The 18,237-nt window shown below is 50.8% G+C and overlaps 1 protein-coding gene across 14 annotated transcripts in view; it reads left to right on the top strand.

The window, feature by feature from the left end:
* Positions 1-11,550, top strand: part of LOC105081366 (transport and Golgi organization protein 1 homolog) — a 31,586-nt gene extending 20,036 nt beyond the window's left edge. For 5 of the 14 annotated variants that reach the window (XM_074375050.1, XM_074375051.1, XM_074375047.1 and 2 more), the window contains 6 exons: positions 1,533-1,659; positions 3,059-3,157; positions 3,858-3,918; positions 4,031-4,209; positions 4,331-4,425; positions 7,216-11,550. In XM_074375050.1, the coding sequence (XP_074231151.1) occupies positions 1,533-1,659; positions 3,059-3,157; positions 3,858-3,918; positions 4,031-4,209; positions 4,331-4,425; positions 7,216-7,457 (803 nt within the window). In that variant the 3' untranslated portion in view covers positions 7,458-11,550. Of the gene's footprint in view, positions 1-1,532; positions 1,660-3,058; positions 3,158-3,857; positions 3,919-4,030; positions 4,210-4,330; positions 5,776-7,215 lie in introns of those variants that run through there. The other 9 variants (XM_074375052.1, XM_074375056.1, XM_074375054.1 and 6 more) reach the window with 9 other exon arrangements.
* The last annotated feature ends 6,687 nt before the right edge of the window (positions 11,551-18,237 follow it).

Here is an 18,237-nt window from a genome sequence, read left to right as displayed (position 1 = left end):
GTAGTTTATCAGCCAAGTTCATGCACTCTTGTAAGTCCTTTGTTATTGCAACATTTTTCACAGCATCTTCACCAGTAGATTCCATCTCGAGAAAACAATCTCTTTGCTCGTCCATAAGAAGCCGTTCCTCATTTGTGCACAATTTATCATGAGATTGCAGCCATTCTGTCACGTCTTCAGGCTCCAATTCCAACTCTAGTTCTTTTGCTATTTTCAGCACATCTGCATTTCCCTTTTGCACTGAAGTCTTGAGCCCCTCAAAGTCACACATTGAGATTGGACTCAGTTCATTCCAGACCATGGTTCATGTTGATATTTTGACTTCTTCCCATGAATCACAAATGTTCTTAATGGCATTTAAAGTGGTGAATCCTTCTCAGAAAGTTTTCCATTTATTTGCCCAGACCCATCAGTGGTATCACTATCTGTGGCAGCTAAAGCCTTCCAAAATGTATTTCTTAAATAATAAGAATTGAAAGTCATAATTACTCCTGATCCATGGGCTGCAGAATGGATGTCATGTTAAGCATGGAAACGGCACTCATCTCATACGTCTCCATCAGAGCTCCTGGGTGACTGGGTGCATTAACCAAGAGCAATAATATTTTGAAAGAAGTGTTTTGGGTTTTTGCTTGTTTGTTTGTTTGTTTTTCTGAGCAGTAGGTCTCAACAGTGGGCTAAAATATTCATGTTGTAAACAGATGTGCTGTCATCCAGGCCTTGTTCCATATATAGAGCACAGAGTAGATTTCCCATAATTCGCATGGGACATAGGATTTTCAGACTGTTACATGAGCATTGGCTTCAACTTACTGTCACCAGCTGCATTAGCCCCTAACAAGAGAATCAGCCTGTCCATTGAAGCTTTGATGCCAGGTGCTGAATTCTCTCCAGCTATGAAAGTGCTGGATGGCCTCCTCTTCCAATTTTCTGCATTGAAAGTCTGTTGTTTAGTGTAGCCACCTTCATTAATTGTCTTAGCTTGATCTCCTGGATAACTTGCAGCAGCTCCTGGATTAGCTCTTCCTGCCTTACCTCGCACATGTATGCAATGGAGATGGAATCTTGCCTTAAACTTCATGGGCCAACCCCTACTGGCTTCAGATTTTTCTTTTGTAGCCTCTTCCTCTCTCTCAGGGTTTGCAGAATTGCTGAGAATTAGGGACTTCCGCTGGATTAGGCTTTGCCTTAAAGGAATGTCATGCCTATTTTAATTAAAATGATAATGAAATATTTCAAGAATTACCAAAATGTGACACAGAGATAAGAAATGAGCGAATGCTGTCAGAAAAAAAGTGTTACCGATAAAATTTCTGGACTCAGGGTTGCTACAAATCTTTAATTTGTTTTAAAAAAATGCATTACCATGAAGGGCAATAAAATGAGACATGCCTGTAGTAAAAATGAGTTTGCACTGGGAAGGCAAAAAGTGGATTCCTGCCTTCAGGATTCTCTCCTTTCTCCACTCCCCACCAGATCCAACCTCTTGAGTGCACATGTACACACACAAGACAATTGTTTTATATTTACAGAACTTGAAGGTAAAGTGGAAGACCACCGTGCTGCATCGGGATCTGTGAAACTGGGAGAGGAAGCGAAATTCCAAAGACTGGAGCAAAGAATACACTTCCTTAAAGAAATTGCTGGACAGTTAAATAGGTACATTGAAGAGTAAGACGTTCCCATGTTAATTATGACAGATAATGTCATGTAAATGAATGTGTGGAATTACATAGATATAATGTTTCAGGATACTTACCACCATATTTTCTTTACCATATTCAATCAGTTCAGATTTGTGTTTACTTTTCTGCCTTGATTTCTGTAATCTGCTTCTGTTCATTCTAACTGGTTACCAGAATTCTTGTTTGTATTTAGTTTGAGATCTTAGTGGGTTCTTGGACCAGATTTAATCACTTCATTATCTGGATCCCCCAGATCCATTTTTATTGTCCTTAGGTTTCAACCGCATCATATTGTCAATGACCTGCCATGCGTCTATCATTTTTATTAAATTCTAGACATTGGGTATAAAATAGAGAAAATTTGAGGCCTAGAGTGAGGTTAACTTGCTGCAGAGAAGATGGGCATTACAGCTGGCAGGTGATCAGGGAGCCAGCAGTGCTGCATCCTGTCAACCCAGTTAGTTACCAGTTACCAACTGAGATCAGTCAGCGTAGTCAGCCCTCTTGAGGCCAGTGTGTCTCCTGTCCACCTTTATTCCTGGCATGTAACTCTCATGGAACCCAGCTAAGGTCTGTGGGTCTCTCTAGGGATCACCTGCACTGATGGACCGTGAGCTCCAGCTGTCTGACTGCGGTGCCCGTGGTGGGGTAGGGAGTGGGTGTGGCACAAGCTGCTGGACTGCTCTGCATCTCAGTAGTTTCCTCTGCAGTTAACGGATGACCCTTGGGGAAGGTGGACCCAGTCCTGGGCTTCCTTCTTCTCCATCTTGGCCTCATTTTCCTTCCTGGCTTGTTAGCAGTTTGGTAATTGTGGAGGTCATAATTTGTCCAGAGTTTTCTGTCATTCTCAGGGGGAGGTCATGGACTTCACACCCATTAACCCACATTCAAAAACAAACATTTTCTTATACTTCCTAAAGAATCAGGTTTTCCCCCAAGCTTCAGCTGAAATCAGGGCTCTCCATGGGAGAAATCAAACAGGTCATGAATGCTTGCTTCATCCTAATGTGTTTGGTTGTGATGACTTGGTCAGGCCTTGTTTCCCACATTGGAACACAGTGAGCTCACGCTGTCCCAGTCACAGAAGACTGGGCCTGGGAGGGCACAGAGTGCATCTCACATGGGCTTTTCATGTGTTTACTTTATGTCCAAATGAACAGGGATGGAGACGCTGAAGAGAAGCCCAAATACCAAACACTTGCCAGAGGCCTGAGTTTAATTTTTGATCTCTATTAGTGGGGGCCTTTAATTCCTTCCTCTGTATTTGTCAGTCTGTGCATTTATGGGGAAGGGTGAAAGGAACATTGAATTCTTCCCTTCCAATTTCTGGGATGGAAAACTGGCAGAATTTCAGAGTGTCTTTCCCCTCTCAGGAAGCTGGACATGAAAAGATGTGAGCTGGTGGAAAAGAAGCAGCTATTAGCAGTAGAAGAGAAGTTGAAATTGGGTGAAGAAGAGACACAAAAGTACAAGTGAGTTCAGCTCCTGAACACCTGTGGCTCAGAAAACCCCTGATGGATTTTTAAAAAACTTTTCTCAAACGTTTAGACACAATATCATACACAGACCAAAACAAATGTTCAGAAGTCATTTGTATAGATACTTCACACAGGAAAAAAATGTTAAATTTTACACATGTTAAGTTAAAGTTTTAACTTGAAAAAGTATTAAGTGACTAAGAATTCCCTGATCCCCAGTGCTGGCCAGCCTGTGTGGAAAGAAGGTTCACAGAGATGTTTCTGAAGGTGCCATAAATTACTATCAACCTTAGGAAAGCGGTTTGGTGTAACATCAGTCACATCAATACGCATGACCGCACCACTGGAGAGACCCACTTGTTGTGAGCCTGAGAAACAGGATAAGGATGCAAGGAAAAGACGAATCAGACTTGATGGTGAAAGAGACTCAGTACAGGATAAATTAGGGAAACGCTGAGGACGGGAAAGGAAATTATGCCAGGCAGAACCTGGCAGGCATTAAGTAATAATGAAGGAAGGAATTAATGCAGCAACAGCTTTGAACCTACTGCGCATTTATGGTCATATGAAATGTGTCTTGTACGAGTAGATAATGTGTGTAAGTGTGTAGTTTGGATAATGTGGACTTGGGCAGGCTATTTAAAATCATACCCAGCATTGTGTTTTATCTGATGAAATAATTTGTAACTCATAGGAGAAGACTTGAAGAATGCCAAAGGCAAATGCAGGAAGCAGAGATCGCCTGGAGACACCAGGTAACCTGCCTTCCTCCTGACACACTGAGTCCTTAGCACATGATGCAGACAGTTATTGTTGCCCTGAGAATCCCTAGCCGTGGGGTGTTTCTTGATGTGTTGAATTTTTCAGATCGCTTTTGCTGAGAAGAAGGCCCAAGACAACTGGGTAAGAATTTGTTTCCTTCCTTCCCTTTGTGCACAGTTGGCCACAACTGAGCATCGATGTGTTTTTCTCCTACAGCTCAGGGCTCAGGCGTTGGAGAGGGAAAATGCTGAGATGAGAAGGGAAGTCGCCTACCTGAAACAAAGGTACAGAATTTTGACACATTTTTAAGGGTGTTTTGAGATTTTTAAGGATTGGTTGTTTCGTGTCTAGTAGAGGAGTTGGTGATGTAATTCTTACTGAAGCCATTCTTTCTCTATCTTTAAGACTGGAAGCAATCTCCAGACAGAGGCAGGCAGAGGAATACATGAGGCAGGAGGCCATCCTAGGAGGACCATACGGGCTGCACCCTCCACTGACATGTAAGGAGCACACTGTGAAGTGCAGCAGCTTCATTTCTGCTGCAAAAGCCGCCCAGTGGGCTCCTTGTCCCCGTGGGTAATTGTTAGGTTTCCTGGACACCGTACCATACACTCACTGCAGAGAACAGGGTCTCAGTTGGTTGACAAGATGCCGTTTTCTTCACATGCCGCCAGCCAGCAGGGCTCTGTCTCCTGTGAACGGTGGAGCTCATGCCCCTCCAGGGACTGTGGGCTGCCCTGCAGCCTCTTGGTTGGTTTGGTTGGTTGCTGTGTGCTAGAAGACATGAGCGTCAGAACCCTCTTCCCATCTGGAGACAATGTTGAAGGCTGAATTCTCCTGTTATTTCAGAAAAATAACATGCACAACATTTTAGAATGAAGGCAGTATGTCCTGATGAGAAAAAAGTTTCTTCATTTGCCTTGGTGGATAAATATTCTGTTCAAGATCTGCTTTAAGACAGCAGGCATCTCTTCACTAATTTTGCAGGTCCTTTCATTCTTATAAAAAATGTTGCACAGTGATCTAGAGTAGCCACTTAGTGATATTACTATGCAATCTCACTCTTCTAGAGTTGTACTTGTAACCCTAAAATCTTCCAACGGAGTCTCCATAGAATTCACCAGTCTTTTGCCGATTATTACAGCATTAGTCTTTCTAAGGCTGCTGCTTTCATAAATACTTACGTGACACCTGGCCACTTATACAAGACATGTTCTGTCAGACAGAAGGATTTCAACAGTTTACCAACAGGCGGAGGAGAAATAGGTGGAGCTCATGGTCAGGGTTTGTTGATATTCTTCCTATGAAAGACTCTCCTTATTTTAATTTTTAACCTATGGTTTAACTGTGGTTTCACCTGAAGTGTATTGTGAGTCCCCTGTGTTAGTGTTGATTTCCAGGGATTTGAGCCCTGAGCTCCCATCCAGGTTGATTAGTTATGAAAACACCTGAACCAGGGCTCTGTGGTGTCCTCCTCAGGGGTCAGGGGTCCAGTCCCCCCTCGCCCTCGGGGGTCACCTGAGACACGAGGGAGACCCGCGGCCTCTGTGAAGAGACCGGGGAGTGGGCGGGAGTGTGAGCTCCTGGAGGAAGGCATGAGGGTTTGTGCTTCCTCCACACAGTCTGTCAGAGAGAACAAAGCTTCAACACTGCTCGGCTGTGATCAGACGCAGGACCTGGGGCAGGACCTGGTGCTGCCCCTGTGAGGAACGGCAGCTCCTTCCCTACTGAGGAGGCCGAGGAGCCCCGGCTAAATGATCTTTTTCCAGTTGTGTTCCAGGTGTCATTTTGTGCTGGAGCTATCTCTGGAAATACCTGGTTTCTTTTCAAAAACCCTCTCCTGGCCTTGCCTCCCGATTGTCTGTTCTGTGATGTGTCCACCGCGTCATGACTTTTAAATTCAAACTCTTCCCCAGGAGCGAGGGCCCCCCCCTTCAGGCCATCGCCTCTGGTGGTGCCTACAAAAGACGTGAGGGAGGGCTTAGAGGCTGAGGACCGCAGACTCTGATAGTGTGTTTCTCGAAATAGCATGAGGAGGGTGAGCCCTCACTCCACACTGACTCCTCCTGGTGCAGCTGACTCTTTCCTGACCCCCTTCACTTGGGCTTGCTCCTGGGTCACAGACTATTATCATCATCATTATTTTACTCCTTTCCTGGTTCAGGTCAGGTGATTCTTCTGGTTTAGAATGTCCATTCTAATTTTCATAATTGAAAAATGAGAAAAGCCCTCCCTCCAACTTTATGCCGTGTGCTTTGTGCAACTTTGAATCTTCCTGGATGTAGTAAGTGTCACAACCCACCACTGTCTTTTCTCTTAGGTAAATGTGTCTTCCATGCTCCCTCCAGCTGTACTCTTGGTAGAAAAGCCTGAATCTCAGAGATGTTGTATTTGTGGTAGGAAATATATGCTGGAAGTGAAACAGCCCTCAGTGAAAATGCCTAACTCCCTGCAGGGCTGATTCCCACCACAGTCCTCATGTTGTGTTCCTGTAAGCAGGGTTGGTGCTGCCCTGGAAGCCGTCAGAGCTGCTCCTTTATCTCATCACACATCGTGGGATTTTACACATGAGCTAAAATCACTTTTGTATTAGTGGTGGAATTTAGACTTCCCACTTTGCTTTTCCGTAGGACAAATTTAGTCTGCGTTTCCTAGTGAACTTAAAATTCTGACTTACCTGTGAATAAAGATGAATGTAGCGGAGCCTGACTACCTTCTGAGGACAGCATTGTCCCCTCAGAAGCACTTTGCCAGCTCCCCCGCAGGACTCCAGGATGCCCAGCTCCTCAGAGCTCTTTGCGCCCAGGGGCAGCTCCTCCAGGGAGGAGAAGAGCCCTTTGTCAGGAGGGAAGCAAAGGAGGGCTGATCAGGGTCCTGCAGGCAGAGCGAGCACCCAGGCGCGGCTCTAATTCCGCATGTGGAGCATGGGGCTCTTCACGTCCTTTCCTTCTCTGTGTTCTTAGTCCACGAAAAGCAAGCTTCCATGGAACTGGGGAAGGTGGCAGGGAGGGGGTCCTGCACAGAGAGGCCGCCTGTCGGGAAGGTGCTATTGTGTCAGTTTGCTGGAACCTCTGTTCATCCTCCTCTGGGGCAGGACCCTTGCCTTCCTCCACTTACAGACACAGGCGGTGACGTGTGGTGACAGTGTTTTATCCCCGTGGCCTCCTGTGCAGCCCAGGCTGCAGGCAGGCCCCAGAGGGGTGGGCTGAGTGTGTGGGACGGTGCTGCTCCCTGGGAACCTGGTGGAGGGGACGGTGCCAGGTGCTGATAACTGCTGCGTGGGGTTTCAGCTTTGGTTGATGTTGGTGCTTTTGTCTGTCATCCGACACACCTCTCCCTTCTGTTCTGCGGATCAATACGTATGCAAGTGGGGCCTCAGGAACAGCCACAGCCACCAGTTTCTCTACCTGGTAAGATGAAAGCATATTCCTCTGTTCCCTTGCTGAGTCTTTGCAGAAGAAGGGGAGGTGTCACTCCAGGGCTTTGCAGTGCCCGGGAAAACCTGACTGAGGACATTGTAACATTCCTCTAGTTTCTTAGCACATTTGATGGACTGTGTCATTTCCCCATCCTAATCTGGGAATCAGGTGTCTCATGTAGGGGAAAAAAATGGCCTTCTGACAGAAGGCAGAAATGTCAGTTCTGTACATGTGCCTTCAATATAGACCTCGTTCTGGGCTCTGGGAGGGATGAAGCGCACCCCGAACTTCAAGGGCTTAAGATGTTCCTTCAAGGGATGGAGGTGAGAGAGAGGGAGACAGAGACACTCATAACAGACAGCTTGTCATCACCATAACAGACATGCCAGTACAGGGCCCCGGAGTACAAAAGTGGGACACGTGAGCCACCCAGGAGTATACAGGAGGGTGTGGAGGGGAAGGAAAAAATTGAGGGGGTGCCCAGTGGGGGGTTGTTGGATTCACTTAGATGGATCTGGAAGGCCATTCCGGGCAGGACGGGCAGTTGGGGTGGGACGTGTGAAGGCAGCATGAGGGCCTCACAGAGCCATGTGTGTGTTCAGGGGACTCAGTGTTTCCGTGCAGGGATCCCCATCAGAACCCACTGCTGCCAGAAATCCCTTGGTTCACAATGTCATATAAAGATGACTGTTTCTCTTAGATTTCTGAAAGTTCTGGATCTGGGTGAAAGAAAGCTCTGGATATCAGAGAAACTGAAACTTAACTTGGTTTACTCAGGATATTTTGTGTGGCTGAAGGTTATTTTTGCCCCAGTGATTTGAAAAGTGCAGGCAGGATTTAGATCAGCTGAGCAGCTGCCTCGGTCTTCAGCGTGAGGTAGGTTCTTTGGGGGAAGTCAGGGGTGATCAGGGGACCCCCCTGCAGGACCCCTCTCCCCACACCCCTGCTCCCTCTAGTCACCACCCCGACTGTCAGCTTGGCGTCTGCCACGTTTATGTCACAATATCTGATTTCTGATTCTTTGCTTGAATTCCTACAGTTCAGCCCCTAACACCAAGACTCAGTGGGACTTCCACAGAGTCTCGGCTTTGTTGTCCGTGAACCAAGGGTAATATTGGTTTCTGATGTCATTGTGAGGAAGATCGGGTCAAGAACACATATTATTTTGCAAAATGACTGGGACATATCTCTCACTCAGCATTCTCATAGTTTAAAAGAAAACGTCTGCACACAGAATCATCAAACGATATCCCGGGAAGTACATCAACTTAAACTAAAGATAAAAAAGCTCAGGCCCAGAGTTTACCATTCTCTGCTTTAAAGATAAGGTGAAGAGTCCCTTTCTTCTATTAAAACTCACGCCCTACTAGTTAAAAAAGGAAATATAAGAATGAGAATGTGCACATTCCGCGATCTGTGTCTGAGATGTGAAAACAATTATTTTCATTATATATAGACATGGACATGCACACATGAACTACAGTGTCCATCAGAGGCCATACGTACATTTGAGAGGACAAAATTGGAAAAAAATAAGATCCCATTAAAATAAATAAAACTCTCTTTCTCTTACAGCACAGTCAGTATGAAATTTGAAGAGGACCCTGAGCTGCGGCAGTGATACATTTAGAGTAGATGTCAGAGGTTCATTATGGCCCAAATGTCTCCCTGCTCCATCCTGCCCCCTCTGACATTGTCTCTCCTATTGTCACCCCAGTGAACCTGTCACAGGTCTCTCTCTGTGTCAGTGTCTGCATCCTGGAGTACCAGTGGTCACACCCTCTCAAGGGCTCACAGTATGATTCATGGGCGCACAATTCACAAACCAGCAGAAGCTAGGGTGATGGGACAGATAGATGCAAGGTTACCCCTTTGGGGCAGCAGTGACTGCAGGGGGGCCCAGGAGATCCTTCTGAGGCGGTGGACACAGCCTATGTCTAGATCCAGTGACGATTGTTTCTTCAGTCTATAAACACTCACTTGGGCATGTGAAGCCTGTCGGTCACAGGGGCGCCTGGTCATGAGATAGATGACCAGAATGCAGTGGCCATGTCTCATGGTGAGGAATGGGCAATGTGCAGGAGTGGCCGTGGGAGTCCAGCGAGAGGGCCCCGCGTTAACCCAGTCTTGTGCCCCTGCCCCACGTGTCAGCTGCCCCAGCCGCCCCATTTCCAGGCAGACTCTGAGGGGGACTGAAGGCAGCAGTTTTCTTAGTAAGTCCCGTGAGCTGCCTTAATCCTGTGACAATTTCCTTATTGTGAAATGAGCAAGGCAGGGGTCAGTGGTTGGGACACCAGCACTGCCAAGGAGAAGGTGTTGGGTAGAAAAATCTGGCTCCCTTCTGGCCTCCCACACCACTCCCTTCTGCCCCAGCTGCCCCTGGAGCCTGCGGGGCCCTCCCTCCTTCCAGGTTGGGGAGGTGGCCAGCCCTGCAGCAGTGCTGGGGTCCAGGCTGGGTCACCAGCAGGTCAAGGTGGGACTGTGCTGCCCAGGAAGAGGGGAACAGCAGTGCAGCAGTAAAGGCCAGCATGAGCAGCCTCTGTAACCGGATCCTCCACTGTGAGCAGGGCCGGGGCCACAACGCAGCAGTGCAGGTGGGAGGGCCGGGAGAGGGGGGGGCCCTGTGGTCCTGGACAGGGCTGGACCGGAGCCCAGGGCTTGAGGGCCTAGGGGAGAGAGAGAGAAAGAGACAAGCAGGGAGAGAGACAGTGCATGAGTGACTGAGAGGGAGAGGAGGGGGTCAAATCCTAGAGAGTGACAGGAGGTGATAGAGGGGGACTGGGTAGGGAGAAGCAGAGACAAGATGAGGCAAGAAGGAAAGAGGGAGCCAACCCAGGGTGCATGGTGGGGATGAAAGGCCAGGGTGGAGCGACTCTGGGAAGGGGGCTTGGCCCAACCTTCACCAAGTCCCACAGCTGCCACTATCAGGGCCCCAGGGACCAGCAGCCCAGCCTGACAGGCACCATCAGCCCTCAGGACGGGGCTGAGAGCCGCGCCCACTGGCCACTGGCCACTTCCTGGTAAGGAGGACCAGGAGGGCTCCCCCCAGCACCACAGCGGCGCCATCTGTAGCTTCAAAAAGACCCTGTGAGCAGGCACCATCCCGTCCCCATTTCACAGCCAGCCGACTTGGCCCTGTCTGCAGGGCTATTCACTTTCCTGATGCTTCTTTCCCAGTCAGGCCGGTGCCCCTGTCCTGAGAAGGGAGCCTGTGACAGGCCCGCAGGCCTGGGTCCCACCTGACTGCCCTCCTGTGCTGGGTGACCTGGGCGGGTCTCTTCCCCTCCCTGGGCCTCTACTGTATGACCGACAGCCCTTCTCCCCAGCTTTCAGGGAAGTGGGACCCCAGCAGGCCCACCGCTCCTGGCCTCCCAGGCCCCTGGGCGAGCATGGGGTGAACTCTGGCTCTCGTGGGAACTCCTCTATGTGTGGGGTGATGGCCCACGTGTGCTTATCATTTTTTATGGGGTCACATCCTGCTATTTCCATCTAGAATGGGACTATCTACCCCGGAGCCTGAAATTTGGTTTTCCAGATTTTTCTAAATTGGCCCTTGTACAAAAGAGCCGCTCCCCTGGCCAGGATGACAAACCCAGTCCTGGTGAGGAGGCCTTGGCCCTTCCTACTCCCCTCACCTCACTGCTGCTGGTCACCCCCAAACTCCAGAGACATGCCCACCCCCTGGAATTCCCTGCTCCCCCTCCCCATGCCAAGCCCAGCCCCTCTCTCCCCACCTTGGAGGCCCTGCCTCCTGAGGGAAATTGTGGGGCTAGTAGGGTCAGGACTCCAAGCCCTGTATCACAGCAGGGGGCACCCCCGCTGAGTCGTGAGAGGCCTGGAGGCGAGGGTGGGGCTCTGAGCCCCAAGATGGGCTGTGTATCCTTCATCAGGTCACAGCCTCTCAGCCCAGCATCATAACCTCACATAGCCTTCTGGACCCACATGGCCGGGATGTCACTCACTCACACACTCAGGCTCCAGCCCCTCTCCCCACCCCCATGCAGGCACTTACAAGGCACACATGCACATACAGGGACATGTACACACATATGCACGGGGATACACACATACAGGGACACACACACACAGACACTAGTACACACACAAGGACACAAACACAGGCTCACCTGCCCAGCTGCCAGGATGCCACTTTTTCATTATCTTACATGTGACTGCTTTAATAAAATTCTTTAATTAATACATGAATATTCAAATGTAAATGCTGGAGAAGGTGTGGAGAAAAGGAACCCTTGTACACTGCTGGTGGGAATGTAGTTTGGTGCAGCCATTATGGAAAACGGCACAGATTCCTCAAAAAACTAATAACAGGTTTACCATATGATCCAACAATCCCACTCCAGGGCATATATCCAGAGGGAACCTTAATTCAAAAAGATACATGCACCCCAATGTTCATAGCAGCACTATTTACAATAGCCAAGACATGGAAACAGCCTAAATGTGCATCGACAGATGACTGGATAAAGCAGCTGTGGTATATTTATACAATGGAATACTACTCAGCCATAAAAATGATGAAATAATGCCATTTGCAGCAACATAGATAGCCCTGGAGAATGTCATTCTAAGTCAAGTAAGTCAGAAAGAGAAAGTAAAATACCATATGATATCACTCATATGTGGAATCTAAAAGGAAAAAAAAGACAAATGACTTATGTGTAAAACAGAAACAGACTCACAGACATAGAAAAGAAACTTATGGTTACCACTGGGGAAGTGGGTGGAAAGGGATAAATTGGGAGTTTGAGATTTGCAGATACTGACTGGTATATGTAAACAGAAAATAAGTTTATACTGTATAGCACAGGGAACTATATTCAATATCTTGTAGCTTATGGTGAAAAGGAATATGAAAATGAATATATGTATACTTATGTATGACTGAATCACTATGCCGTACACCAGAAATTGACACAACAATGTGAACTGACTATACTTCAATTTAAAAAAAGTGAATATTTAAAGCAACCCTTGAGAGAAATGGCTCAATCTCACCAAAGGCAGGAAAATGCAGAGAGACTACAGGGAGAGGGAGAGAGAGATGGTACTGAGAGGCTGGGGGATCAGGAGGGCAGCTGCAGAGGGGCTGCCAGGTGGGGTAGAGGCAGAGGAAAGGGGACAGTTGCTCTGGCCCAAGAAACACTTGCCAGCCAGATGTGTGACGTGACCTTGTGGCATTTGGACAGGCCGGGAGGAGGCAGGACTGAAAATGGGCCACGGGCTGGCCTGGGCCTCCTGCTGGCTTCCAGCTGAGCTGGGGATAGAGGGACACGTATGACCCAGCCTCCCCTAGCCAGTGTAAGGGGCAGAGCTCCCTGGGCATGGGCTCAGCTGGCGAGATCTGGGGCTTGGCACTTGCCTGGCTCAGCTATGTGTCTTCTGAATGACTGCTGGACCTCCCTGGTCTGTGTGCCATCCCACCCTGACACAAATGTGTACACGCATGCACGCACCCTCCCAGTAGAGTGCCTTGCAGGAGATGCCCCAGGAGAGACCACCAGGTGACACGAGCTGGCTCCACCCTCTGTCTCCCCCTTACAAGCTGTGTGATCCTGGCCACTGCCTTAACCTCTCTGTGTTTCATTCCACTAAGTAAGTATTAATCCAGGGCCTGCAGTGTGCTGGGTTTCATCAGCCAGCAGGGCGAAGTCCCTTGCCCTGTTGAGGGGGTACATCCCGGCAGACCAGAGGATAAGTACACAGGAAATTATCCGGTTGTTCACAGGCAATGCCATGTGGAAAGAGAAAAAGAGACGAAATGCAGTGAGAGCATAGCTGGGGCTGCCGCCACTTGAAGCAGCATGGTCAGGGGGTCAGGGCGGCCAGGGCAGGAGCAAGCTGAGGGAGGGAGCCCTGTGGGTGTGTAGAGAAGAGTGTTCCAGCCCAGGGAACAGCCCATGCAAAGGCCCTGAGCAGGTGGCCGCCTCGCTAGGGAGCCATCTCCCGGGCTGCTGGGAGGAATAAACTGGTTGACAGGCGGTGCTTCCTGCACAAAGGAGACACTCGGGCTGCTGTCACCACCACCAAGATGAGTTTTACTCCCAAGGTCTCAGAGCATCAAGGCCTTCGGGGTCCAGAGCACGCGTACAGGGGTCTGAGCTGCCTCTGGGCCTGGGCAACCCCGTCCTGCCTCCCAGCCAAGTTCCCCACATCACACTGTGGCAGCTCGAGCCCATGGGCCCTGCAAGCTGTCTTTCCCCAAGGCCCCCAGCCCTGCCACACAGCCTCGACCTGCACTTTGTCACAAGTGCTGAAATTGGCCTACACACACACTCACACACACGCACAGTGTATGGGAGTACCTACCATGCACATGCACACAAGAACCCGATGCGCACATGCACATACTGAGACACACGCAGGTGTGACCATGTGAACACACATGCCCCATGCACTGCACACATGCACACACACCCCGTGCGCACACAACACCTGCTGGCAATGCACGTGTGAACGTGCGCACACACATGCCATATACACGCACATGCACAGTCCTTGTACACGTGGATGCATGATCACAGACATGCTTGCACAACACACAGCACACGTCCACGCACATGGATGCAGGAGCACAAGTATGTGCACGCACACAGAGCACAGATCTGCCTGCCTTCTTCCACCATCACTCCCCAGCATTTCTGTTCTCAGAATCTCTGCGCATGGACACAGTATCCAACCCCGTCTCCCAACCTCCCTCCTCCTGCCCCAGCCCTCTAGATTCCCTACCTGATAATGAACAAAGATACCAGTGCAGTGTCATCAGCAACATCGCTTAGAAACACTTTCACCCCAGTTCTCATTCCTCATGACAGTCAAGGAAAAAGATGTTTTTACTTTTTCCATTTTAAAGATAAGGAGTCTGAGGGGTGGAAGAGCTGATGGGATGGGCCCCTGGGACACTCAGTGCGTGTGGGTCAAGCTAGTATTTGAACCTGACCTGGTCCTATCCTGGGGCACCAGGTCCAGAGCTCCCTTCTCCAATGATATTCCCGAAGGATAACCCATGGGCCTCTCATACCCAAGTCCCACTCTGACCTCCGGATCTTCCTCCCCAGCCCGTTCCTCCAGCTGCTTCCTCACCTTGGCTGACGTCCTCAGTTCCAGCTCCCCAGCCTGGGCCTCCCCAATACCTGTGGGGTTTCCCTCTCCTCTCTCTCCAGGACAACTGGGGTGAGGGAGGTTGACAGAGAGAGTGTGGGCTGGGCGGGCCTAGGGCCACCACCAGCTGCATCTCAAGTGCCAGGCTGGGCAGGGTGGAGATAGGACAAGCCAGACCTGCAGCCTAGGCTGAGCTCCAGGGAGGAGGCTGAGCCAGCAACTGGGAACAGAACTGTGGGGCCCCTCGGCCTGGACAGGCTGGGACTGAGGGACAGCAAATTGGGGCACATCTGCATGTGTGTGTGTGTGGAGGCATGGGAGTGAGGGAGTGTGTGCACAGGCAGCAGTGAGTCGTATTGTGTGTGTAAGTCTGTGCACTTGTGCACTTGCTGCTGTTGAGGGGAAACCTTTCTAAAGGTGCCCCGGGTGAGGGGGGACCGGACAGTCAGGGTTTGGGCCGGGAGCAGGGACAGCAGGTGATGGAGGTCACTCTCTCACGTGCCCCAGCTGGCTCGGGGCACCGGCTCTAGGGGGTGGGCCCTGGGCTTGGAGGGGCCCCCTCTGCCCCAGCCAGGTTTGGATCCGTGACTTGGCCAGGCCACTTGGGTCATCTGCAGAGTTCCGAGGCCCCCGCTTGCCAGCACCTCAGGACCTCTGACTGCAGCCGTTCCTCCGCCGGGTCTCAGGTGAGAGTCGGCATGCCCAGAACTGGCAACAGCTGGGAGGGGGTGGGGACAGCCGGGGTTTCATTGCACCGTCTACTACAGCCTCTGAGCTTCTGGCAACCACCAGCCCTGGAGGCTTCTCTGGGACCCACGGTCATCCAGCAGGGCCCTGAGGGCCTTGGGAAACCCATCTGCGCCCTAAGTGAGCCCTCGAGGATGCCCACAGACCCCATGGGCATGGAGGTGGGTGGTGGGATCAGCAGAAACATAATGGAGAGGCACGAGGGGGTGGGGGGTGTCAGGGGAGATGGGGGTGAGGGTCAGGTGGTGTTGGGGGTGAGATGGGTGGTGAGATGGTGGGGAGTGGGTGATGGTGGGCAATGGTGGGAGTGGGGGACAGGGCAATAGTGGGGAATGGGATGGGGGTGAGATGGTGGGAGGTGAGATGGTGTTGGGGGTGAGAGGGTGTCAGGCTAGGGCAATGGTGGGGTGGGGAGTGATGGTGTGGTGGCAGTGGTAGGGAGTGAGCCAGGTGCCCCTGCCACACATGGAATGCTTCCATTTGTCTAAAGCACTTACAAGACAAATGCAGTTTGCTTGTGGAGGCATAGAACATTTTAGAAGGACAACTGGGACCCATTTACAGCAGGACCTGGGGCCTGGGGTGGGAAGGAGACCCCCTTTGCACTCAAGCCCCTTGCTGCTGCTCTCATCACATGTCACTTTTCAATTAGTAGAGATGAAATAGGGAAAAAAGGAGAGAGTGGAGGCAGTGCAGGCCATCAGGAACCCCTTAGTGTGCTTCGGGCTCTATCCGGGAGCTCCAGTCCTCCCCTACCCTGTGAGGCAGGAGGAGAAGGCAGTGCAGGGAAGGCTCTGTGTGGTCCCATGGCAGAAGGAGGTCTGGACCCAGGGTTCACATCCAGCTGAGTCCACAGGTCCTAGGGCCTCCCTGTGGGGGCAGGGGTCTTGTGCCTGTGTCCCCTGTATCTGTGCCCAGGATGAGGTGGGGACTCAGAGTTCCAGCTGAAGCTCTTCCTGCCTGAGGCCTTGCTTTTCCAACAACTATAAATGGGCAGTGGGTAGGAAGAGGGGTTCTTGGTGCCCTGCAGCCCCGGTGTCCTCAGAGAGACCTCATGTCCTGGGACATGAGCGCCCATCACCGGGCCCAGATTCCAGGACAGTGCACAGCTGCAATCTGTTCTGTGCATCCTTGCTTTTGTGGGATATGTGTGCTGTGTTGTGAGTCTGTTCACAGTGAACACTGATGGAGATCGTGAGTGGTGATAGGCTAGGGGCCATTCTGTGATGGTGAGTGAAGTCTGGAGTCCAGTGCAGGTGCGGGTGGGGGCAGCCCTGGGCCACTCAGTGTGTACCCTGCTGCAGGAGCAACCACCATCTCTTTGGTATGTCCATCAGGCCAAGTCACCACCCTCTCCATGGCCCCCACCATTCCCAGGACATTGCCTGAGGCCTACAGGGCTCTGTAGTCTGGCCTGGTTCCCTCTGAACCCCTGGATGGTTCTGCCATTCACCTCCTCTCCAGCTTCTGTCTATGCCTCACATCTGTAGTCTCACCTGCCACAGGGCCTTTGTTTGGCTGCTCCCCCCACTGAGACTCTCCTCACCCTCACCACCAACCCTCTTTGGTGGGCCCCAGCTTAGCTGCCATTTCCCTATGCAGGGCTCTCAGGGAGCCCCACCTCTGGGCTCCTGCAGGCCACTGTCTTCCACCTCCAGGGCCCATTCACTGAGCCAATCAGGGACTCTTTCCGTTTGTATTCCCACCAGCCTTCGCACTGGGTCGGGGCATGCCCTCTGCCTCTCCCATGCTGCATCCCAGGGCAGTGTGTACACACAGGCACCCACATGTTCAGTCTGTGGGTGCACGCTGGCTGTGCACAAGGATGTGGGGCCGTGTGTTTACCCATAATCTCAGCTCTGTCCAATGGCGCAGTTGCAGCCACGGAGGCTGGAGGCCAGAAGGTTCCAGAGGACAATGGCATAGGGTGGGTTTGCTGGTGGATGGGGTTAACAAAACCCTCCAGGTTTAGGGCCTTGGTGGGGGAGGGTTAGAGCTTTGCTCCCAGGTACTCACTTCTTGCACACAGCCAAACACAGACCTGCCACAGGTAAAACGTGGTTTGACTAAATACTGCCTTCAGGGGTGCACATTCACACAAGCCCTGCTCCACGCCACGCACACACGTGGCAGTTTGCATGCCTGCCTGCCCACCCATGCTGGCAACCTGCCTGCCGGACACGCACTTGCCACATGGCACACCTGTACACAAATACGCCTTGCTCTCACCTATACATGGCGAGTGTGGGGAGAAATGGGGGATGGCTCTTCGGCCCTGGCTGGGGAGCTCAGGGACTGATGAGAGGGCTGGGGTGGTCGGGGCTGCCAAGGATGGGGCGGGAGCCTGGGCTGAGGAGGAGATGGAAGGTGCGGACAGGCAGCCGGTGTCCTGGGCGCCCTCTTGCAACAGAATGAGGCAGCTCGCCGCCCTCTGCCACCGCAGCCCAGGTAGGAGCTGGTCCCAATGCATCTGTGGGTATGTTACCGAGTCCAAACTCTCTCTGCTTGCGGCACGACAGGCCAATAAATCGGGAGATGAGGTGTTGGGTCAAGGAATAGTGACTTTATTCAGAAAACCAGCAGACTGAGAGGATGGCAGGCTAATGTCTTTGAGAACCATCTCACCCAAGTCAGAATTCAGGCTCCTTTTATACTAAAAAGGCGAAGGTGTGTGGTTGGTTGTTGCAAACTTCTTGGTGTAAGAATTCTTTGTTCTTTGAGCTGTCCACCTGGGTCAGATCATGGAGCCCCTGTAAAACCTCCAACAAAACAAATGTTATTTTCCATTCTTCAACTTGTTATCTTTATATAGTACAAAAGTATTAACATCCTTAAAGGCCAGAGCCTTGAGAATAGGCTCTCCGGTATATTTCAGGCTAAAGGCAACATTCTTTTGCAGAAGGTGAAGAGCTAGTAAGACTGAGCCTAGAAAACTAGGGCTCAGGGTAAAGCCAAAGAAACAGATCTAATATGGAGTCAGATTTGTTCTTTTCTGTTACATAATGATGATTACAAATTTGAAAACTC

Source organism: Camelus bactrianus, chromosome 12, assembly GCF_048773025.1.
Source record: "Camelus bactrianus isolate YW-2024 breed Bactrian camel chromosome 12, ASM4877302v1, whole genome shotgun sequence".
Lineage (NCBI taxonomy): Eukaryota > Metazoa > Chordata > Mammalia > Artiodactyla > Camelidae > Camelus > Camelus bactrianus.
The sequence above is the reverse complement of the archived record's forward strand: the minus strand, read 5'-3'. Positions and strand labels throughout refer to the sequence as shown.